General features: G+C 44.6%; 2 protein-coding genes across 2 annotated transcripts in view; one reads left to right on the forward strand and one right to left on the reverse strand.

Annotated features, from left to right (window-relative positions):
* The window catches only part of Erich6b (glutamate rich 6B), a 54,797-nt gene extending 43,351 nt beyond the window's left edge, over positions 1-11,446 (forward strand). Inside the window, exons 10-13 of the mRNA XM_021181329.3 lie at positions 6,530-6,615; positions 6,747-6,899; positions 8,838-9,066; positions 11,237-11,446. Of these exons, the coding sequence (XP_021036988.1) occupies positions 6,530-6,615; positions 6,747-6,899; positions 8,838-9,066; positions 11,237-11,446 (678 nt within the window). The remainder of the gene's footprint in view (positions 1-6,529; positions 6,616-6,746; positions 6,900-8,837; positions 9,067-11,236) is intronic.
* A 5,320-nt stretch (positions 11,447-16,766) lies between these two features.
* Cog3 (component of oligomeric golgi complex 3) overlaps positions 16,767-23,672 on the reverse strand; it is a 52,966-nt gene continuing 46,060 nt past the window's right edge. The window contains exons 21-23 of the mRNA XM_021182078.3: positions 22,219-22,346; positions 21,383-21,481; positions 16,767-18,485 (exon numbers count right to left, since the gene is read on the reverse strand). Of these exons, the coding sequence (XP_021037737.1) occupies positions 18,456-18,485; positions 21,383-21,481; positions 22,219-22,346 (257 nt within the window). The 3' untranslated portion in view covers positions 16,767-18,455. The remainder of the gene's footprint in view (positions 18,486-21,382; positions 21,482-22,218; positions 22,347-23,672) is intronic.

Here is a 23,672-nt window from a genome sequence, read left to right on the forward strand (position 1 = left end):
TGAGTTCTTTATATATATTGGATATTAGTCCCTTATCTGATTTAGGATAGGTGAAGATCCTTTCCCAATCTGTTGGTGGTTTTTTTGTCTTATTGATGGTGTCTTTAGCCTTGCAGAAGCTTTGTAGTTTCATGAGGTCCCACTTGTCAATTCTCGATCTTAGAGCACAAGCCATTACTGTTCTATTCAGGAATTTTTCCCCTGTGCCCATATCTTCAAGGCTTTTCCCCACTTTCTCCTCTATAAGTTTCAGTGTCTCTGGTTTTATGTGAAGTTCCTTGATCCACTTAGACTTGATCTTAGTACAAGGAGATAGGAATGGATCGATTCGCATTCTTCTACATGTTAACAACCAGTTGTGCCAGCACCATTTGTTGAAAATGCTGTCTTTCTTCCACTGGATGTTTTTAGCTCCCTTGTCGAAGATCAAGTGACCATAGGTGTGTGGGTTCATTTCTGGGTCTTCAATTCTATTCCATTGGTCTATTTGTCTGTCACTATACCAGTACCATGCAGTTTTTATCACAATTGCTCTGTAGTAGAGCTTTAGGTCCGGCATGGTGATTCCACCAGAGGTTCTTTTATCCTTGAGAAGAGTTTTTGCTATCCTAGGTTTTTTGTTATTCCAGATGAATTTGCAGATTGCACTTTCTAATTCGTTGAAGAATTGATTTGGAATTTTGATGGGGATTGCATTGAATCTGTAGATTGCTTTTGGCAAGATAGCCATTTTTACAATGTTGATCCTGCCAATCCATGAGCATGGGAGATCTTTCCATCTTCTGAGATCTTCTATAATTTCTTTCTTCAGAGACTTGAAGTTTTTATTATACAGATCTTTCACTTCCTTAGTTAGAGTCACGCCAAGATATTTTATATTATTTGTGACTATTGAGAAGGGTGTTGTTTCCCTAATTTCTTTCTCAGCCTGTTTATTCTTTGTGTAGAGAAAGGCCATTGATTTGTTTGAGTTAATTTTATATCCAGCTACTTCACCGAAGCTGTTTATCAGGCTTAGGAGTTCTCTGGTGGAATTTTTAGGGTCACTTATATATACTATCATATCATCTGCAAAAAGTGATATTTTGACTTCCTCTTTTCCAATTTGTATCCCTTTGATCTCCTTTTGTTGTCGAATTGCTCTGGCTAGGACTTCAAGTACAATGTTGAATAGGTATGGAGAAAGTGGACAGCCTTGTCTAGTCCCTGATTTTAGAGGGATTGCTTCAAGCTTCTGACCATTTACTTTGATGTTGGCTACTGGTTTGCTGTAGATTGCTTTTATCATGTTTAGGTATGGGCCTTGAATTCCTGATCTTTCCAAGACTTTTATCATGAATGGGTGTTGGATCTTGTCAAATGCTTTTTCCGCATCTAACGAGATGACCATGTGGTTTTTGTCTTTGAGTTTGTTTATATACTGGATTACGTTGATGGATTTCCGTATATTGAACCATCCCTGCATCCCTGGGATGAAACCTACTTGGTCAGGATGGATGATTGTTTTGATGTGTTCTTGGATTCGGTTAGCAAGAACTTTATTGAGGATTTTTGCATCAATATTCATAAGGGATATTGGTCTGAAGTTTTCTATCTTTGTTGGGTCTTTTTGTGGTTTAGGTATCAGAGTAATTGTGGCTTCATAGAATGAGTTGGGTAGAGTACCTTCTGTTTCTATTTTGTGGAATAGTTTGTGAAGAACTGGGATTAGATCTTCTTTGAAGGTCTGATAGAACTCTGCACTAAACCCATCTGGTCCTGGGCTTTTTTTAGTTGGGAGACTATTAATGACTGCTTCTATTTCTTTGGGGGATATAGGGCTGTTTAGATCATTAACCTGATCTTGATTCAACTTTGGTACCTGGTATCTGTCTAGGAACTTCTCCATTTCATCCAGGTTCTCCAGTTTTGTTGAGTATAGCCTTTGGTAGAAGGATCTGATGGTGTTTTGGATGTCTTCAGGATCTGTTGTTATGTCTCCTTTTTCATTTCTGATTTTGTTAATTAGGATGCTTTCCCTGTGCCCTCTAGTGAGTCTGGCTAAGGGTTTATCTATCTTGTTGATTTTCTCAAAGAACCAGCTCCTTGATTGGTTGATTCTTTGAATAGTTTTTCTTGTTTCCACTTGGTTGATTTCACCCCTGAGTTTGATTATTTCCTGCCGTCTACTCCTCTTGGGTGAATTTGCTTCCTTTTGTTCTAGTGCTTTTAGGTGTGTTGTCAAGCTGCTAATGTGTGCTCTCTCTAGTTTCCTTTTGGAGGCACTCAGAGCTATGAGTTTTCCTCTTAGAAATGCTTTCATTGCGTCCCATAAGTTTGGGTATGTTGTGGCTTCATTTTCATTGAACTCTAAAAAGTCCTTAATTTCTTTCTTTATTCCTTCCTTGACCAAGGTATCATTGAGAAGCGTGTTGTTCAGTTTCCACGTGAAGGTTGGCTTTCTATTATTTATTTTGTTATTGAAGATCAGCCTTAGTCCATGGTGATCTGATAGGATGCATGGGACAATTTCAATATTTTTATATCTGTTGAGGCCTGTTTTGTGACCAATTATGTGGTCAATTTTGGAGAAGGTACCATGAGGTGCTGAGAAGAAGGTATATCCTTTTGTTTTAGGATAGAATGTTCTGTAGATATCTGCCAGATCCATTTGATTCATAATTTCTCTTAGTTTCTCTGTGTCCCTGTTTAGTTTCTGTTTCCATGATCTGTCCATTGGTGAAAGTGGTGTGTTGAAGTCTCCCACTATTATTGTATGAGGTGCAATGTGTGCTTTGAGATTTACTAAAGTTTCTTTAATGAATGTGGCTGCCTTTGTATTTGGAGCATAGATATTCAGGATTGATATTTCCTCTTGGAGGATTTTACCTTTGATGAGTATGAAGTGTCCCTCCCTGTCTTTTTTAATGACTTTGGGTTGGAAGTCAATCTTATCAGATATTAGAATGGCTACTCCAGCTTGTTTCTTCATACCATTTGCTTGGAAAATTGTTTTCCAGCCTTTCATTCTGAGGTAGTGTCTATCCTTTTCTCTGAGATGAGTTTCCTGTAAGCAGCAAAATGTTGGGTCTTGTTTGTGTAGCCAGTTTGTTAGTCTATGTCTTTTTATCGGGGAGTTGAGTCCATTGATATTAAGAGATATTAAGGAAAAGTAATTGTTGTTTCCTGTTATTTTTGTTGTTAAAGTTGGCATTCTGTTCATGTGGGTGTCTTCTTTTAGGTTTGTTGAGGGATTACCTTCTTGTTGTTTCTAGGGCGTGGTTCCTGTCCTTGTATTGGTTTTTTTCTGTTGTTATCCTTTGAAGGGCTGGATTCGTGGAGAGATAATGTGTGAATTTGGTTTTGTCGTGGAATACTTTGGTTTCTCCATCTATGTTAATTGAGAGTTTGGCTGGGTATAGTAGCCTGGGCTGGAATTTGTGTTCTTTTAGTGTCTGTATAACATCCGTCCAGGATCTTCTGGCTTTCATAGTCTCTGGTGAAAAATCTGGTGTAATTCTGATAGGCTTGCCTTAATATGTTACTTGGCCTTTTTCTCTTACTGCTTTTAGTATTCTATCTTTATTTAGAGCATTTGTTGTTCTGATTATTATGTGTCGGGAGGTATTTCTTTTCTGGTCCAGTCTATTTGGAGTTCTGTAGGCTTCTTGTATGTTCATGGGCATCTCTTTCTTTAGATTTGGGAAGTTTTCTTCTATAATTTTGTTGAAGATGTTTGCTGGTCCTTTGAGTTGAAAATCTTCATTCTCATCCACTCCTATTATCCGTAGGTTTGGTCTTCTCATTGTGTCCTGTATTTCTTGGATGTTTTGAGTTAGGATCTTTTTGCATTTTACATTTTCCTTGATTGTTGTGCCGATGTTCTCTATGGAATCTTCTGCACCTGAGATTCTCTCTTCCATCTCTTGTATTCTGTTGCTGATGCTCGTATCTATGGTTCCAGATTTCTTTCCTAGGGTTTCTATCTCCAGTGTTGCCTCATTTTGGGTTTTCTTTATTGTGTCTACTTCCCTTTTTAGGTCTAGTATGGTTTTGTTCATTTCCATCATCTGTTTGGATGTGTTTTCCTGTTTTTCTGTAAGGACTTCTACCTGTTTGATTATGTTATCCTGTTTTTCTTTAAGGATTTGTAACTCTTTAGCAGTGTTCTCCTGTAATTCTTTAAGGGATTTTTGTGCTTCCTCTTTAGTGTCTTCTGCCTGTTTAGCATTGTTCTCCTGTATTTCTTTAAGTGTGTTATTAAAGTCCTTCTTGAAGTCCTCTACCATCATCAGGAGATATGCTTTTAGATCCGTGTCTAGCTTTTCCGGTGTGTTGGGGTGCCCTGGACTGGGCGAAGTGGGGGTGCTGGGTTCTGATGATGGTGAGTGGTCTTGGTTTCTGTTAGTAAGATTATTATGTTTACCTTTCGCCATCTGGTAATCTCTGGGGTTAGTTGTTATCGTTGTCACTGTTTAAAGATTGGAGCAGAAGCTGTGTTCCACTCACCAGCAGTCCCAAAATCCTGCGGCGGGGGTCGTGGGTAGCTGGCGGTTGTCAGGCAACCCTGCGCTCCAGCTACCCCGGCGCTGATCCGGCTGGATGAGGCCTGTGGCCCTACTCAGGCCGGTTTCTGCTTCCCTAACTAATGCAGTCTCAGGTCCCGCGCGCAATTGGATTGGAGCAGAAGCTGTGTTCCACTCACCAGAAGTCTTAAGATCCTGTGGCAGGTGTTGTGGGTAGCTGGCGAGTGTCAGCCGACCCTGCACCCCAGCTGCCCCGGTGCTTTTCTGACCGGATGAGGCTTGTGGCCCTATGTAGGCCGGATTTCTCTCTCCCCAACCAGAGCAGTCTCAGGTCCCGCGTGATTGGACTAGAGCAGAAGCTGTGTTCCACTCACCAGCAATCCCAAAATCCTGCGGCGGGGGTCATGGGTAGCTGGCGGGTGTCAGGCGACCCTGCGCTCCAGCTACCCAGGCGCTGATCCGGCCGGATGAGGCCTGTGGCCCTACTCAGGCCGGTTTCTGCTTCCCTAACTAATGCAGTCTCAGGTCCCGCGCGCAATTGGATTGGAGCAGAAGCTGTGTTCCACTCACCAGAAGTCTTAAGATCCTGTGGCAGGTGTTGTGGGTAGCTGGCGAGTGTCAGCCGACCCTGCACCCCAGCTGCCCCGGTGCTTTTCTGACCGGATGAGGCTTGTGGCCCTATGTAGGCCGGATTTCTCTCTCCCCAACCAGAGCAGTCTCCTCGAAAATATTAAGAATGTACTAAAGACAAAAAGAAGGTGGTCTCACTCCCAGGAAACAGCTAAAACAATATTGGACCTCACTGTTTTATCTGCTCGTAAAATGCAGGGAGAAGTGGGAATTGTGAAGAAGAAGAAGAAAGGAGAAAATCCAAAGAGTAAATTAGCATCCAGAGCTAGGAAAGAAACTTACAAGACAGAAAATAAAAATAGAATAAATAAAACATAAACTAGTCTGCAGAAAAACTAGTAAAACAAGCAGGCTTCCTGGCAAGACTGATCCAGGAGGAAAAAAACTGTTTTTAAGTTATAAATATGAAGGAGGAAGACATATTAACAGAGGAAGCCAAGATTTTTTTAACACCATATGCAAGCTTTGTATGGCAATAAATGCAAAGTTTTACATAAAATGATAATTTCCTAGAAAAATATAATTTACTAAAATGAAATCAAGAACAAGGCTTGGAAAACCTAAATTTATCGGTGTTATGTGTGGAGCTGTCTTTCCGTAAAAAGACATGTTAAGGTCCTAACTTCCAGTGCCATAGAGTGTGGCCTCATCTGGAAGGAGCATCCCTAGGGACATAATTAGTCAATGATGAAGGAATACCGGAGAAGGGAATGGTAAGGCAGGACCCCACCCACTGTCAAGCCATCTGAGGACACAGATTACCAAGAGAAACGGAGGTAGAGCCAGAGCGATGCATGCCAGCGATGGTGGCCCATCACCAACACTGAGGGGGAAACAGGAGCAGCTTTACTCTCAGGTTTGAAAGACCTAAAGCGACCCATACTTCATTTCATACATGTTGCCTCTGCCATGGTGAGAATATATTTGTACCGACTGTGTATGAGTGGTTCGCTTGCATGTACGTATGTGTACCGACGGAGTGTCTAGTGCCTATGGAGGTTAAAAGAGGGCATCGGATGCCCTGGAACTGGAGTTACAAATAGTTGTGAGCCATTGTGTGGGTGCTGTGAATAAACCCAGGCCCTCTGCAAGAGCAACTGGTACTCTTGACTTCTAAGGCCCCGAGAATACAGTTCTTTAAGACGAGATGGCCTAGGTGATTCAAATAATAGTTTCTATCTACCTATGCATGCCCTAGCCACACACACATGTACCATGGATCCAGTTCAGTCTTCTCACAGGCATGAGTAAACTTAGTTGGTAGGAGTCACAGGCCAGGCAGCGTGTGGGTACTCAGGGCAAAGAGAAGTAGGAGTCAGAGGATGCTATCTATGTTCTGCCAGTCTTTGAAAGACAGCTCTCACCTGCCTGCTTTCCTCGTCTCTTCTCCCCAGGTACATCAAAGTGATGGAAAAATAGCCACCTACCACAGTGGGAAGAGCTTCCATGTTTTCTTTTCTAATGGCACAGGCCAGATATAGTATCCTAAAATGTTTGTGATTCTGCCCTAGGGTGTGGGTTTTGACTGGGGACTGTGTCCTCTTCGGGGTCCAACCTTTCTGTGAGAGGGAGCTGTCTCAAGAAACCGATTGTGTCTTAACCAACTCGCAGCTATCCCTCAGGGAACCTGGCTCTGCTCATCTCCTGCAAAGGGGCCGAAAAACTTACTTATATTGTTCTGGAAGACTCTGTACGTACAAAGATCCGCGGCCTTGTCACCAACTCTGGCCATGCCACCTTCTACAACGAGGATGGAGGGATCTGGTAAGTTTGGGTCTTCGGACCTCAACACCTGAAGCACATGGAAACTGTATGATGGAAGTCTGTACATGCTGGGAACATGAGAGGGAGCACCCACAACGCACTAGTGCAGACTCTGTCCTCAGAGAAGGTGCCACAGCGTTCCCCAATGTCAAAGAGCAATCATGGCCTTTGAGACCACAGGCCATGTTTCACCTCCAAACACCTCCCCAAAGTCCAGCCTTGTGAGATCTGACCCAGAAGGCCCTGGGTCCCACTATTCCAGAAGCCTTGGAGTGAGGCTTGAGAGACACACACACACACCGTATAAAGAAAGAGTCAAAAGGCATATTCTAAATATTTCATTAAAATCAACCTTGTTTCTTAAATCTCTAGTTCTGGTATTGGGGAAAGCCTTCCCTTTACAGCTCAAGATAACTAGGTCCCCTCAAACCATCCCGCACCCTTTCCCAGTACTTCCTGTTCTCAGTACTTCCTGTTCTCAGTACTTCCTGTTCCAGACAAAGTGGCTATGGGGTGGGAGACACATACTAGCTTGGGTTAGTTGACTTATTTTCATCAAAACCAAATTTACTTTCAATTCTAAGTTTCCTCTCATGCACTTTGCCTTGGCCTTCAGTCAGCATTTCTGAGTTGGCTTCTTTACTCTGAGCACTATCCAGTCTCCCCTGAAGGTCATGTGTGTAGAATGCGATGTCCACAAAGTCACACCCCAGATACAGGAAGCACATGGCCCTTGAGGCCAGAAATGTAGTTAATGATCACAACTCTTGTTTGGTGACACACAGTAGGGTCTCTTCTCTCTAAAGTTTTAAGCCCAGAAGAGAACTTGGAGAAGTCTAGAATCTGGACACTGTGGGTGAAAAAGCTCGGACTCAAAAGGTGACAGTCACTTGCCCTGAGTTGTGCATAAAATTAGAGGCACAGGATCTTAGCACATTTACTCCCCCTGATATAAAGTTAGGTCTAAAAGCCATCAAATAGCAGCTATAATCCCAAGGCCTGTCGACAACCCAAGGGCAGGGAGATGGTCAGAGCAGAGGTTTCTACTCTTTGGGTCTTAGATCCATAGGGAAGAGAAGAACACAGCTAAGCTCTGGAGAGAGCCCAGGAGAGGAGGTTGTGCTGTGTGAGGCTAGGGGAGGCCATGACTGAGTCTGAAGCCAGAACCTGGACATGGGTGGACATTCCTTGTTGGAACCTCTCTATCCTACTATCTTAGGGTTACTACTGCTTCAATGACCAAAAAGGCAAGTTGGGGAGGAATGGGTTTGTTAGGATTATACTTCCACATTGCTCTTTATCATGAACTCACACAGGGCAGGAATCTGGAGGCAGGAGCTGATGCAGAGGCCATGGAGGGGGCTGTTACTGCGTTCCTCCTCACAGCTTATTCAGCCTGCTTTCATATGGAACCCATCCCTGCTCTAGCCCAGGGATGACACCATCTGCAATGGACTGGGCCCTCCCCCATCAATCACTCATTCAGAAGATGCCCAAAGCTGGATCTTATGAGGCATTTTCTTCTCTCTCTCTCTCTCTCTCTCTCTCTCTCTCTCTCTCTCTCTCTCTCTCTCTCTCTCTCTCTCCTCTCTCTCTCTCTTAGGTTTTTTTTCGAGACAGGGTTTCTCTGTATAGCCCTGGCTGTCCTGGAACTCACTTTGTAGACCAGGCTGTCCTGGAACTCAGAAATCTGCCTGCCTCTGCCTCCCAAGTGCTGGGATTAAAGGCGTGCACCACCACTGCCTGGCGTTTTCTTAAATTTCTTAACTCTTCCTCTTAGATGACTTTAGCTTGTGTCATGTTGACCGAGCAGTCCCACCAAAACTTTGTGGGTCCAGGAGGAGAAAGGGAAGTGGGAGGGTCAGAGAGGACCCTCTATAGAAAGGGTCTATAGACCAGCCTCAGCACAGTGGTGTCTGACACATCTCCTCCTCCTAGGCTGAGCCTGAGCAAACTCCTGGGCTATTACTTCCCCAAAGGCAAGCAGCAGAAGGCCTGGAACTGGTGGAACCTGGACTTGCACGTGCATGCACCCCCCTTCATGTGCATCACTTTGAAACTGAACAAGTACATCCATGTGCAAATAAGGAGCCAGGACAAGGTCATCTTCCGCTTCTTCACCCCCAAACAGAAGCGGATTTGTTTAAACATGGGCACCAAGTTCAAGGTAAAGTCTTCAGTCCCCTGACTTAAAAAAAAAAAAAAAATCAGACAAAGGGAATATAAGAAGGGAGTGGGGGTGGAATATATCACCCCAAGGACCCACCTCCTCCAGCTAGGCTGCACCTCCTGCTTGCCATCCTTCCCAACAATAATGCCACCGTATTCGGAATCCATCAAGGGAGTAAGCCACATCTAAAAACACTGCCACACATAGAAGTGTGCTTTAGTCATCTCCAAGAGGATTCTCCCTCCAGTCAAGATCGACAATTGTCTTGGGTAGGGTTTCTGTTGCGGGAACAGAAGACCATGACCAAAGCAAGTTAAGGAGGAAAGGGTTCATTCGGCTTACACTTCCACATCACCCACCATTGATCACCAGAGTCAGGACAGAAACTCAAACAGTGCAGGAACCTGGAGGCAGGAGCTGATGCAGAGACCATGGAGGGGTGCTGCTGGCTCCCTCCCCATGCTTGCTTAGCCTGCCTTCTTATAGAAGCCAGGACCCCCAGCCCAGCAATGGCCCCACCCACAAGGGACTGGGCCCTCCCCACCAATCACTAATTAAGAAAATGTCCTACAGGCTTGCCTACAACCTTTTCTTCTAGAGGCAATTTTCTCAACTGTGGTCCCTCCTCTCAGATGACTTTAACCTGTGTTGACACAAAACCACCCAGCACAGCCATCAAGCCTAACCATTATCTTAGTTAAGGTTTTTATTGATGTGAAGAGATCCCATGAACACTGAAACTCTTTTTTTTTTTAATATAGAAATTTATTCTGTTTCATCCATAAGCTTTATATAGCTTTAGTTTAAAAATAAAATAAAACCAAGTGAAACCAAGACACTGTCCAGGCTGCCAAATACATGAGCTCTTCAGTTGTGAGTACCAATTGGAAGAGTAAGAGAAACATGAATGGAAGCCACCGAGTTCCATAAAACAAATGTATATAACTGAAGGGGCCCTGGGTCTAGGGAATCGCCTTTACAAAAGAGGAAGGGGAGGGGTGAAGGAAACAAAACAACACAACCTGAAGGAGAAACCCCAGAGTTCCAAATCAGCTTAGGAACTGCCTCACAGGGCAGCCCTGCAGCCTGTGGGTGGTGCTTATGCTGTGTCTAGAGCTGGACTCCTACCACACAGCAGATGCCACAGGCAACAGAGTAACACTCACTCACACACTCGCGCATACAGGCATGCACACAACCTCTGTGGTACTTCAACTGTGGTCTCACTTCTGGGCAAGCTTACAAACCTATACAAGGCTGGAAGCAGGATTTACATGGGTGCTAAGATTCAAGAGAAAAGGAAGGAAAAAAAAACCCACAAACCAACCCCTGGGGAGAGGCAAGGACACTTAAAGGAACTACAAGATTATTTTTTCCAAAGATTTATTTATTATTATACATAATAAGTATACTGTAGCTGACTTCAGACACACCAGAAGAGGGCGTCAGATCTCATTACAGGTTGTTGTAAGCCACCATGTGGTTGCTGGGATTTGAACTCAGGACCTTCAGAAGAGCAGTCAGTGCTCTTACCCACTGAGCCATCTCACCAGCCCAAGATTATTAAAAAAAAAAAAAAAGGTTTATTTGCTTGCACTGTCACCATCTTCAGACACACCAGAAAAGGTCAGCAGATTCCATTACAGATGGTTGTGAGCCACCATGTGGTTTCTGGGAATTGAACTCCTGTGAGCCTATGGGGGCTTTTATTCAAACTACCACCTCAACTATATTGCCTTTCTTTTCCTCACTTGCATTTGTGTTTCATGCTAGCACCTCAGGCATGCACCCCAGGGAAACCAATGCCCCAAAGAGCTTAGCCCTGTCAGTAGTCAAGGCAAGATGCAAGGTCCTTCCTGAATTCAGCAGTCTCACGTACACACCTGAAAGGGGCACAGACCAGCAGACACAAGGGCTGGCTCACATCTAGTTTTGCTGGAAAGTGGTATCAGAGTGTATGAGCAGATCGTGTGACCATAGGAGAAGGCCAGGTGGGCATCTGGGACACAGCGAGAAGGCTGCAAGTAGCAGGGCTGGTGAATCAGATCTGCCCTGGAGGGTGAAGGTTCTAGAGACGTTCCTCATGGCCATGGTAGGGCTAAGTCATGGGTGGGACACAGCCTCAGGGCAGCACTGATCCTCACCCAGCCTTCTACTTCTCCCACAGCATATTAACTCAACAGTGCACCAAGCCTTGATGCAGAGGGTGGTCCTGGAGACAGACCCCCGCCCAACATTCTGGAAGATCCAAGTCCTTCTGGAGAAAATGACTAGGAGTCTGAGTCTCCTGACGCTGCCTGATTTGGAAAACTTTATAGCAGAGGTCCAGGTGGTGCTCAAGGACCTCAGTGAAAAGGACTCTCAAACCTGGTTTTAGGGCAGCCACCAAACTGTCTCAGGCCTCCACTGCATGTCTTGGGGAAGGAGAAACCTCAGGGCAGGGCACATACAAAGTCGTTGAGAGTCAGCTTGTAGTCCAGATCTGTTGTAGCTCCTTTCTTAGGGGTTAAAAAAATAGGGTTTGTGAGGGGGGAAGTTAAACTGAATCTGAGGCTGGGCACAGAGAAGGCTTAGTGGTTACCCCTGACCTAACCACATTATCATCTCAGTAACTCTAGCCAACATCTGTCTGCCCCCTTGCTGTCATCCCTGTGGTACCGAGATTCTTCTATGACTGTCAGTATTGGTACTTGGCTTTTATTCAAGACATAGACCACTAAGCTCTGTCCTTCATTATCTGTGTGTTTCTAGGCAAGCGGCTTTACACCTCAGTTTTGCCATCTGTAAAATGGGCCTAGAAATGGTTCCTGCCATGACAGAGTCAAGAGTATTGAATTCATTCATTCATTTGCCTTGTTTTACAGGATCAGACCTGTCCTCTGTACTAGGTCTTTTCTGTCATGATCCTACTACCATTTACCAAGCCTGAGCCATGAGCTAGTCTGGCCCTGTGCTAAGGGCTGTTCAAGATCCATCTCATGGGCCTCTGTGACACGGGTTGTATTTTTCTTGAAGACACAGAGTCCAAGAGAGGCACAATGACCTCCTTTACATCGTATAAGCTACCCGTCTACTGAGTGAGATCACCTTTATAACTACAGTTATTATTTGTATGAATCCCCCACCTCAGAGTATCTCCAAACCTCAAGATTACCCCCAAACCCTTCTGCCCTCCATCCACTTTGTTGCAGGACTCACATCTATCATAGTTCATCCTGGGGCCCTCTGGAAGACTGTCTCAGCCACTAAGCTGCTGCTGACATTGTACAAATCGCATCTGAAGAACAGTGTGGTACACTCTTGCTCATGCCAGGCTGGGATTGCAATAGGAAACCCTCACTCGAGGACCGCACTGTTTGCATACTGCCTTCGAGGTTGTCACTAACACTGACTGTCACAGATGGCCAACTGTCCACCCAGCTCTGTCACAGCAAAAGCAAACCTAGACAGAAACCCAGCACCAGCCTGCACTTAGATCCCTAAGCCAGATGCTGAGCTCAAAGGACCCAAGGCTCACTCCTCAGATAGTGACTCTTTGGGTCACTAGTAGCAATCATCAACTCACTAGCCAGACCAAAGCAGTAAATGTGTGGTCACCTAGCTAAAAAAGTGGCGGTGACCTCTGGATCAGAGCCCCGGAGCCCAGAACCCAGGGGGCCCCGTCCTGGGATGCCCAGCTTGTCCTAGAGACTTCCTGTACATCTCCGTTTGTCTTCTGAGCTCCTGAAGCTTCTAGTGGTCTCCTGTTCATCCTTATTTCTTTAGATCCAACGCAGTGTGGCACAGGGAGGTGGAATTATGTAGTAAACGAAGTTCCATGATAACCTAGGCATTGGGCGGAGTAGTTGATAGAAAAGGAGAAGTTGAGCTTGGTGCGCACCCCTGCCACAAGGTGGCTTTTAGGTAGACATGGAGTACTCATTCTTCCCGGGATGACCCTAACCCCAGCCTCAACCAAAAAACAAAAAACAAAAACCCAACACCTTCTCAGTCCAGCCTGAGAGTTAGCCGTTCTCTAGTGTGAACAGTGACACCCAGTGCCACCTCTGTGGTCTACTCCCCTAATAATTTCCCACTGGCTGCCACCCAGCTGCCCTCACCAAATGCCACCAACCCCAAACCATCACCTGAGCAGCTGAAGTGCAGCTAGAGAGGAGAGAAGCTAGAGATGCTGCACAGTCACTTCTGTGGGACTTGCCACACCTTACTGGCGAGTGGTGTCCGAATCCGAACACTGTTGCAAGGTAATGAGCTGGGACAAGCGTGGCACTGTGCTGACATCCCCTGCACAACATCAAAGGTTCAGTGACCTCGTGACACTACATCTATGCCCTATGTATGTAGAAGCCCAGATCCCCAGGCTGAGGTGCTATTGGAAGATAAGAGGAACTTTTCAAAGGTGGGGCCCAGTGCAACGAAGTTGGGTAAGTGGGTGTGTCCTCTGAAGACCCTCACTGTTCCTCTTCCTTCCTTGATATATAAAATGAGAGCAGCCTGCTCTGCTCCATCATTCACGCCCCACCATAACACTGAGCCCCCACAGGCCCAAAGACATGGGACCAGGCAAGCATTAACTGAAGCCAGGAACCAAATGAATTTCTCCTTTTACATTTGGGCCTCACACACTTGTCAGGACAGCCTAAAGCTATCCGGGTGTTGCCTCTGTCTCTGATGCAGCTGAGGGGTATGGATGGAGCCATCACCACCTCTCATGCTACTGCTGTAGCAACTTGTTCCATTAGAGAAGCGGGCACTGCTTTGTTTGTGATGGCCAAGTGCACATCTGCCTTGACAAACATTCCATGCATTTGGGAAGACCGTATGTACTCTAACTTTAGAGTGTCTAACTTGCTAACAGGAAAACTCAGGAAAATCTAGGCTTTGGTTCTTATGTAAGCTAGCTAGCTTCTTTAAAACCAAGCCCTGAAGGTGTTGGAAGAGTTGATGAGAATGGTCAAATCACTAGGCACTGAAGAGGGGCCGGGAAGGGTCGGGTAGGTAAAGTGCTTACCTGGCAAGCATGAGGGACCGCATTCAGATCTCCAGCACTCAAATGCTGAGCAGATTCGTGGCCCAACTCTAAGGCCAGCACTCAGGAGGCAGGGAGGGGCTTCCCGAGGCAAGCCAATGGCTAGACTTCCCATGTCAGGGAGCTTTGAGTTGAAGTAGGAGGCCTTGCCTCACCATAGAAGATGGACAGTGATTGAGGAGGCTTCAAGTGTGGGCCTCCACACACACACATGCAGGCATGTGCACACACATGCATGTGTACTGTACTGCACACAGGCATGCACAAACAGTGGGGGTGGGGGGGTGGACTGAAGCGATGTGACCACCAAGTAAAACATATAAATACAGACTTTGAAAAATCTGTCGGGTGGTAGAGGGACAATAAGTGGACATGTACATCTTAGAAACTGAATTTGTTTTTTAGATGGGATACGACTGCTGACACTTGCAAAAGAGTATTATTCTTTAAGAGACTGACGCTAAAATATTTAGGAGTAAAATGTTTAAAATACCACTTGAAAACATTTCAGTAAATAACCGTGTGGGACTACATACCAATGAAACCTCAACTGTGTAAAGGGGCCCAACCTGATAAGAAAAATTATCTTAAGATATACACAGAAAAATCTGATCTGGAAGAAAAAAAGAAAGAAAGAAAAATCTGGAAGTTCAGTGCAGCCTTGGAGTGGAAAGCTCACTGGTGAGCCTTTCGTATTTTATACAGAATTCAAACACTAAAGCTGGCTGGTAGTGAACACATTTGTATAATTGTAAATTTTTTTCTTCTAATTTGTATTTTTAAAGGGGAATAGGCATTTGTCAGGCGACTCTAACAGCTGTCACTGCACTGGTGTCCACCGGCCCTATCCTTTTCAGAAGGGTTCCCACTGCGGCAAGGTGTGGTAGCACACACACACCAGTCACCACCTCCACCTGGGCTGAGGTAGGATGACTGCTGAGCTGAAGGCCAGTCTAGGCTACACAGTGAAACCCTGTCTCTATCCAAGACAAAGGACAAACTAGAAAATAGGGCGCACCCCAGAGGGAGGGGGGAGGGATAGAGAATAAAATTCCTCTGTCCTGAATAGGGTCTATCCTTTAATCCAGTAAGACAGAGGTTTGCCAAATGGCTCATCATCTACAGGTTGAAAATCACTGCCTTAACTGACAGCCCCCTTTAAAAGACTGCCTGCCTATAGGCTCTATTTACAAGGCACTAGCAGAGGAGAAGGTCTGCGGTTATTAGACCAGAGGGGAAATACAAACTCGTTTGTATTATTATTACAGCGCTACTAAATTTCAATGAAGCCATCTGTGCTGACAGTACTGGGAAATTGACTTTGACAGTTTAAAGGACAAAAAACCCTTTCATTCTAGCTTACATCTGAACCATCTCCCAAATGTCCACGTGTTAGACTTGTTCTCCAGCCCACGTTGCTACTCAAAGGCAGTGCACTGTTTGTTGGAGGTGGACCTTTGAAGAGGTTATAACATCCACATGCCCTTGTGCTCCTTATCTGGTTCTCAGCCATGCAGGGGACAGCTTTGCTGTACCATTCTCCCCACGCCCATGGCCTGCAGCTTGACCACAGGCCCCAAAACAATGGGGACTATAATATACATTATAATGGTAAATTGTCCAGTGCTCTGCAAGCTGTCCCCCAGACTCCTGTTTATGTCAAGAGTCCCCAAGGCTCTGTCCTGTGCCAGGCTGGCCCAGTCAGGTTGATCCCTCTGGCTCTGTGACTAGGACAGGGAAAGACAAGGCGGTGCAGCATTTTCAGCAGAGGTTACTACTGTTCATCCCGTGTGAAAACTGTCTACCTGAGAAGGGGAAGCTGAAAGCTCACTCCTGAAGAGGAAGTTCAGATTAGCATCTTTACTTGATTTCTGCTCAGTGTCAGAAGCCCAGTTGATGATGTTTCCTTTGTTCTTGATCAGGATGGTCCCATTTGTTCTGGATATTATGAATGCCTGGTTTGACGATGCTTTGCTCTGCTTTGCTTTATCGGAGGCTTCTAATCTGCTACTTGCTACTTATTCTATCTGTGCTTACTGTAGAATTAATAAACTCGCTCACTCAAAACCAAGAATGGCTATGACAGGTTATTCTCCAGACTACAAATCAGAGACAGTCTCTAATCAGTAAACCATCTGAGAGCCTAAACAATCTTGTCAGTTGATTATCTTAGGTATTTGCTGCAGTAACAGAAAATTAACACCCTTTTAACTAGTGAAGCACCAAAATAGCCCAAAAGCTGGGGGTGGTGGCACACACCTCCCACCATTTGGGAGGCCAAAGCAAGCAGACCTGAGTGGAGGCTAGCCTATTCTACAAAGGCAAGTTCCAGGACTTTCAGGGCTACACAGAGAAACCTTGTCTCAAAAAACAAAAAAAAAGAAAGAGAGACAGAGACAGAGAGAGAAGATATCAAAAATGTCCTTCTTTTCACAACAATTATTACACAATAAAGCAAGGGAAAGCTAAGACTAGCCAAGTGTTCTGATGTCAAAATCCTAGCTATAGTAATCAGCACAGCTTGTAAGATGTTATCCTGAGCAGAGCTGGAGAAAGGAACTCGGGTACTATATCTGAGAAATACACAGCTTCTCCACAACTCGTCCCAACGAAGTTCTCAATTAAAGACTTTTAGAGAATCCACATAACATAACAAGCCCGTGGCAGCAAAGTAGGAAGCAAAGATCTTTATTTTTTAAAAAAATTTATTTATTAAAAACGGCAATTTCTAGCTAAATAATATAAAGCATTTTAAATTAATTATTTCAAAGTATGTACACTCTGTATAAGTAAACACGTGAAACTGTACAGATTTAAACAAATATTCATTCAGCAAACAAACTGGATCAGTCCCACCCTCCCGGCAGTTGGTAAGGTATGTGAGTGTTTTCAGAAACAAACAAATCAAAGCACTACAAGAGTCCTCGAACAAGTCCTGCTCTGTACATCAGACTGCTGAGCCATGGCACTGTACAATGGTCACGTCCTCGCTTCTTTGGAAAGGCTATCTGAACACCCAATGTACATATAATACACAGAACTGGAGATTACAGTTTATCACATAAGACATGTATTTAAAATAGTAAGTACAATCTTCCTAACTCATTCATTTCATAGCAAAGAAAAAATATGGACCCTCTTACCTTTGAGTTTCCCAAAATACAGAGTAATATGCTCTACCAAGCAACAGCCACCACCAATTTAAACTGGGCTGAGAAACAATGGCCTGTTGCATCGGGATGGGTCACCCATGTGCACACTGTGCAAGAGGCTGTTCCTGCCCCTTCACCTGCACCATGAGGTCATCTGCCCTATTTCAGAGCCCTCAGCACTGTCCCACCCTACAGACGACGGTCTGAGTAACTGAACCAAGAAACAGGCTACATTTATTGTAACACCAGGGTCAAAGCCAATCCAATCCCAAATTCAAAGGGGAATTTGGAGGGAAATTCACAGATGCTTATAGTCCTTTGACTTTTGACTGGTGTCATATTTAAGGTACAGGCAGTGTTTGCCACACTTAGGTGTTCAGCTATGGCAGGACTGGGGACGCCAGAAGGCTAGTGTCTAGGACAACACAGGCAACCAAAGAGTATTCACTTTATAAAGAATGACTGCAACTAAGCTCCACCCACGAGCCACTCCCCACAGGCCGCCCGCCTCCTCTCCAGCCTCGCCAGGCTAAAACCTCTTCACGGCTCACTCCCACTCACACGCTGCTGCCAGCACTGTGGCGATCCCCATCATCAAGATACACCTCTCTGGTGAGGAGGATGCAGTTCAAGGAGCCTTACAGGAGGCCTTGGCTTCTCGCAACTGCCCCTGCCTCGTGTCAGCCCACAGAAAGATGACAGCCTGAGTCCAGGAAAAGCTAGATGCCTTCTTGGCAGCAACCATCCTATTCCAACTCAACCTCGCTCGACCCAGCATGAGAAGCTCTGCATCGGGACACAGAAGGAAGAGTTCTCCAAGTCACAGTGTCCGAGGAATGCCCGGGGTGAATGCCTTGCTGAGACCCGGCAGCTTTCCAGTCAGCTGAGTTCCTATGAGTGCATCACACTAGTCACTACTGTAACCTACTTTATTGCACAAGCTGTGTGAAGGAACATTTCACTGTGAATCGTGGCTCCCTGTCACTTCTCTCCACTGCTGGAGACCAGTTCAATGAAGCAGCTATCCCTGCTGTCAGTCTTTGGCATTTTGATCTTCTCCGGCTCACCCAGATTTCCTTCTGCGGGCTGCACATCCATGTTCCACAGGAGCCGTCCCACATGGGGGTCTTGGGCATCCTGCAGGTTGCAGGACTCCTCAGGCCTCTCCTGTGGGACAGACTGCTGACACGCGTGGTCCGCTGGGACTACTTTGAAACTGACAGCAGGAGGTTCAGCTGAAAAGCAACGGGGAGGCCTGGGTTAGCCTGGGTTAGCCTGGGTTAGCCTGGGTTAGCCTGGGTTAGCTGTACTGTGGACTTTCACTCTCAGAAATCTCCAGTCTCAGAAACATGAGGGGAAAAAGCCCGAGATGTTATAGCAACTGGATGTCCTGCAGGGAGCTGCAGCCTCTGCCAAGTCCAAGCCTCAGGTCACTCCCAGTACAATGACCGTGACAGCAAAGCAATAATCAAATAATAAATAAGCAAATGTACCACATGACGCAGGCCACCCTTCTCTACCCAGTTTTGGGAAGCACCATTGTAAGCTGAACTCTTTAAATGAGGATTTTGTTTGTTTATTGAAGGTATAGCCCAGGCTAGCCCTATACTCAACACCCCCATCCCAGCTTCCTTAGTGCTGGACTGTGAATGGCATTTTGGTTTGCTTTGTCTTTCTTTTAAGATGGAGTCATGTAGTTTAGGTTAGGCTCACACTCCTCGTTTAGCTGAAGGTGACCCTTACTTTCTGATCTTCTAGGCAGGTTGCAGTTTACGGGGTGAACCCATGGCCTCTGCCCTTGAGGAAAGCACGCTACCAATGAGCTTCACCAGCCCTCCCGGATCTGTAAATGGCCAGAGCAGGCATGCTAGGTGGGCTTTGGCCGTGAACTAACTCTCCTCACAGGTGCAGGTTTGATCCCAGAGACCACATAATAAAAGGATCAACTTGCCTAGGTTGTCCTCTGTCCTCTGACATATCACTGTGACACACACAAAACACACACTAAATAAATGTACTAAAAATATTATAAAATTAAGCACACTTGGGGCTGGAGAGATGGCTCAGCAATTAAGAGCACTGACTGCTCTTCCAGAGGTCCTGAGTTCAAATCCTAGCAACCACATGGTGGTTCACAACCATCTGTAATGGGATCTGATGGCTTCTTCTGGTGTGTCTGAAGACAGCAACAGTGTACTCATATACATAAAATAAATAAATCTTTAAAAAAAAATAAGCAAACTTAAAGTGGGGAAACTTTCTAACTACTAAAGTCTATGTTTAGTGGTATACTCACACAGAAAATGGTCACCTCAAATGAACTACTTTTAAAAAACATTTAGAGGCTAGAGAGAAGACTCAGTGGCTAATAACACAGATTGCTCTTCTAGAAGACCTGAGTTCTATTCCTAGCACCCACGTCAGGTGGTTCACAACAACTGAAACTCCAGCTTCAAGGTATCTAACACCCACAGCCTCTATAGGCACTCATGTACACATGAGTACACACACACACACAAAATTTTAAACAATTTTTAAAAAGTTTAAAAGATTTAGCTTGACAGCAGTAGCACACACCTTTAATCCCAGCACTTGGGAGGCAGAGGCAGGCGGATTTCTGAGTTTGAGGCCAGCTTGGTGTACAGAGTGAGTTCCAGGACAGCCAGGGCTACACAGAGAAACCCTGTCTCAAAAACTGTAGAACACTAGAAGAAGAAGCATTCTAAAGTCTTTTTTCCAATGTGACTCCAACTATCCACACATAGCAGCTATAAGAAAGGAAGGGAGGGAAGGAGAAAAGAGAGTAAGGAGGGAGGGACGGACAGACAGATTGGAGAGATGGCTCAAGTGGCATACTTGTCATTCTTTTTTTTATTTTAAGATTTTATTTTATGTTTATGAGTATACTGTAGCTGTCTTCAGATACATCAGAAGAGGGCATCAGATCCCATTACAGATAGTTGTGAGCCACCATGTGGTTGCTAGGATTTGAACTCAGGACCTCTGGAAGAGTAGTCAGTGCTCTAAATTGCTGAGCCATCTCTCCAGGCCCACTTGTCACTCTTATAGACAACCCCAGTTCAGTTCCCAGCACCCACATCCTGCAGCTTACACCACCACTCCAGCTCAGCAGATATGATCGCCCTGCTTTGGCCTCCAGACACCTACACACACACACAGAAAAAGACTCAGACATATACAAATAATTCAAATTTTTTAAAAATTAAGGAAAAAACGTTAAAAAGCATATGCTGCAATATGGGTGGACTCTGAAGGTATCCTGAGTGACAGACACCAGTTAGGAAAGACAACGCGTGACACCACACAATGAGATGCCCAGAATACACACATCCATAAAGACTAAGGGGAGACTGAGGGAGGAGGGTGGGCTGGAGATTCTGTTAACTCTGAGGGGTTTTTTAAAGGAAAAAAAAAAAACGTTCCAGAATCAGATGCTGGGAATGGCTGCACCGCCCTGTAAATACAGCACAGACTCCTGAGCTCCACATTGTAGCAGAACTTGGTGGTCTATGAACTGCGCCTCACTGAAGAGCACAACTCTCCCTCCAGCTCGCTCCTCATTACAGTAATATCCCTAAAATTATCTGCATATGCAGTCTCTGCATATGCAACCTGAGCCCCCTCCAAGATTCTCTAGGCCTAAAGACAAAAAGTAAGTTATTCTCCAAGCTGCCAAGCCATTCCTAATAAAGCTCTCGACTGAGCTGAACAATGAAATGAATGCCGACACAAACTGGCTCTCCAGTTTAGGTTTTTAAATTTAGAAAGAAGGAAAAACACATAGGTCCAGCATTGATTCTAGTTCCTAAAATAACTCCCACTTCAGGCACTGTGTTGGCCTGGGTTTAGACAGCTGACTCAGCACGCTGATCACTACGACTTTCACGGACAGGTCGATCATTACCAAGATGAATTAAACAAGCAACTAACCACACACACAGTTAGAGGCATCAACTCAAGGGTTAAACTCTTACTCATTAAAGTAAAACAATGTAGAAGTTGTGAACTTAAAACCAGAAACATGTTTGCTTAAACATACTATCTGCTCAAGTAAATAAAATAATCACAGGCCTAAGGCCGTCGGGCCTTCTGTCTGTGGGTCTGTGGGTACCTGTTCCATGGAGGGACAGGCAATGATCTGGATATCTTCAGAACTGAACTCTTCCTTTAGCAGAGCGTGGAACTTCTGGAAGACTTGCTGAATGTTATTCTTAGAAAGGAGGAGAGATCATATCAGACAACCCAGGGATGTATGCACACACTATAAACAAGAAACACTGAGAGTATTAAATCATCATGGTTCTTGCCAAAATGAGTGGAGGAAATATATTTTTATGAGATTACCAAAGACATGTAATTTGTACTTTAATATTTTACATGCTAGCACAACCTGATGGAGACTGATTGGATAATTCCTGGAAACATTAAACTCGCATATATCTTACCCCCACCCCCAAGAATAATAAGTCTTCAGCAATTTCTTACACAAAAGATAATAAAGCTTCGAGACACATAAAATGCACTTAAAAAAAAAAAATCAACCATGCCTTGGGTAAAGCCATGAACTCAACACGAACTGGAAGTTATGAGACTTAAATCTGCTCTGACACGTTAATCCCTTGGTGGCTGTTGCAAGCCATTTATTTCCTCTACTCACGAGTAAAACGGGGCATAAATTCTGAAATGCTGCTCTCCCAGTGTTGAACCACAGTGCAATGTGCGGATCTATTTTTTTGCTTATTTATTAATTTCTACCTTTAAAATGAACAAAAATATCAAGACAAAGTGGGTGAGGCATAAGATATAACCAGATAGATCAGGCTCTGAAGCCTCTGAGATCACAGCAAATACCAACCTCACTAACACTTTGCAATGTCTATAGGAAGAGAACTTGCTAGTAAGAAAAGCACACTTAGGTCGCCAGGCAGCGAACTCCCACCCACTCACCCTGACAGGCTTAAACAAGATGAACTCCGTGTCCTTATTGGACAAATACAAAGCCATGCTTCTCAGTGTCAGCGGCAGCTTCGTCTTTATTGTCTTGTAGGCAGTGGCCACGAGGTCATTGACCTTTGCTGCAAAGAAATGACCCCCGTTAGTGTCACAAAAAAGGGGAGAAAATTACCATTTTAATTCAGAGGGGAATACTGAAAAATAGCAAAAAAAAAAAAAAAAAGAAAAAGGAAAAAAAAAAACCTCTTCCCACCATCTTGTTATTTTTAAAGTTTGCTCATAAGCCCTCCAAACATTCATTAAGTATATGCTACACACAAACTCTAAGCCACAAGGGCTGATGCAGCCAAAAGCATGATTCAGGATGGTCATAGAGGCTGGAATTTGTGCCTTTGAAATGTGGAGGTAGAAAAATAAGGTTTAAAAACTTCTTGTTATTTTTAGAGAAGCAGTAGGAGTTAATTAATAAGAACCAAGCACCTCCTCAATGTGCAAACCTAACTCCCAGGCCTCTGTCTCACTGGTTTGCTTGGGTCACTCAGAAGAGCCTTATCTCTCTATCCCTGTCCAGGCAGAACTGCCTCTATTTATTACATTCTTATACGTCCTTAAGCTCCAGGTGTTTGCAAGTAAAGCACCTGCACAGCCCAAGCCCAACGTCTGACAGGCACATGGAGGTGAGTGTGGTAGGTCATCAGAAGGAAATAGTCAAGACGGGATTCCCTAGCTAGTCACAAAGAAAAAGCTTCATAATATCCACAATGTGCAGCCTCACCCAAAAGTCAATACAAATAAACCAGTGAGACACTGGCAAAAGGATTCAGAGCTCCATGTTTGAGAAGGTGTAGAGAAATAGGAAAACAGCCTTCTACATCCTTTGGTTCAAATAAAAAATATTCAAAGAAAAAAAAAAAAAACAAAACAAAAGACAACAAGCCAGGCGAGATAGTGGACACTTGCAATCCCAGAAATTCAGAGGCTGGACTTGTAACAAGCCTGCGTGGTTTGTCTCAAAAACTAGTAAAATGGAAATCCACAGATATTAAGGGACAGTGTATCTTCATCAGGTGTTCATGGGAGTATAAAATGTTTCAACTTGAGGGCCTGTTAGACAATATCCTAAAAGGTTGAAAATAAACCCTTTCACTTAACTACTGAAAATTGTCATTTAAACATTCACAAGATACAAAGAAGACACATGTATATAAATCATTTACTAATGAGTTTATGGAAAACCAAAGTGAAACATTAAGTATATCCATTAATAAACTAGGTGAGAGACTCATGGTGTGGTGAACAGCTGAGCACACTGGTGTCAAAGGCTGCACACCACACAGGAAGTGACCGTGGGATGGTACATCTCACCTGATTAGCCAAGTCCATGTGTGCCAGTGCACATAGAACAACAATCTGGGGACAGACACTACAATCATGACTATATTTGAGAA

This window comes from Mus caroli, unplaced genomic scaffold, assembly GCF_978045245.1.
Source record: "Mus caroli unplaced genomic scaffold, Mus_caroli_1 scaffold_12, whole genome shotgun sequence".
Lineage (NCBI taxonomy): Eukaryota > Metazoa > Chordata > Mammalia > Rodentia > Muridae > Mus > Mus caroli.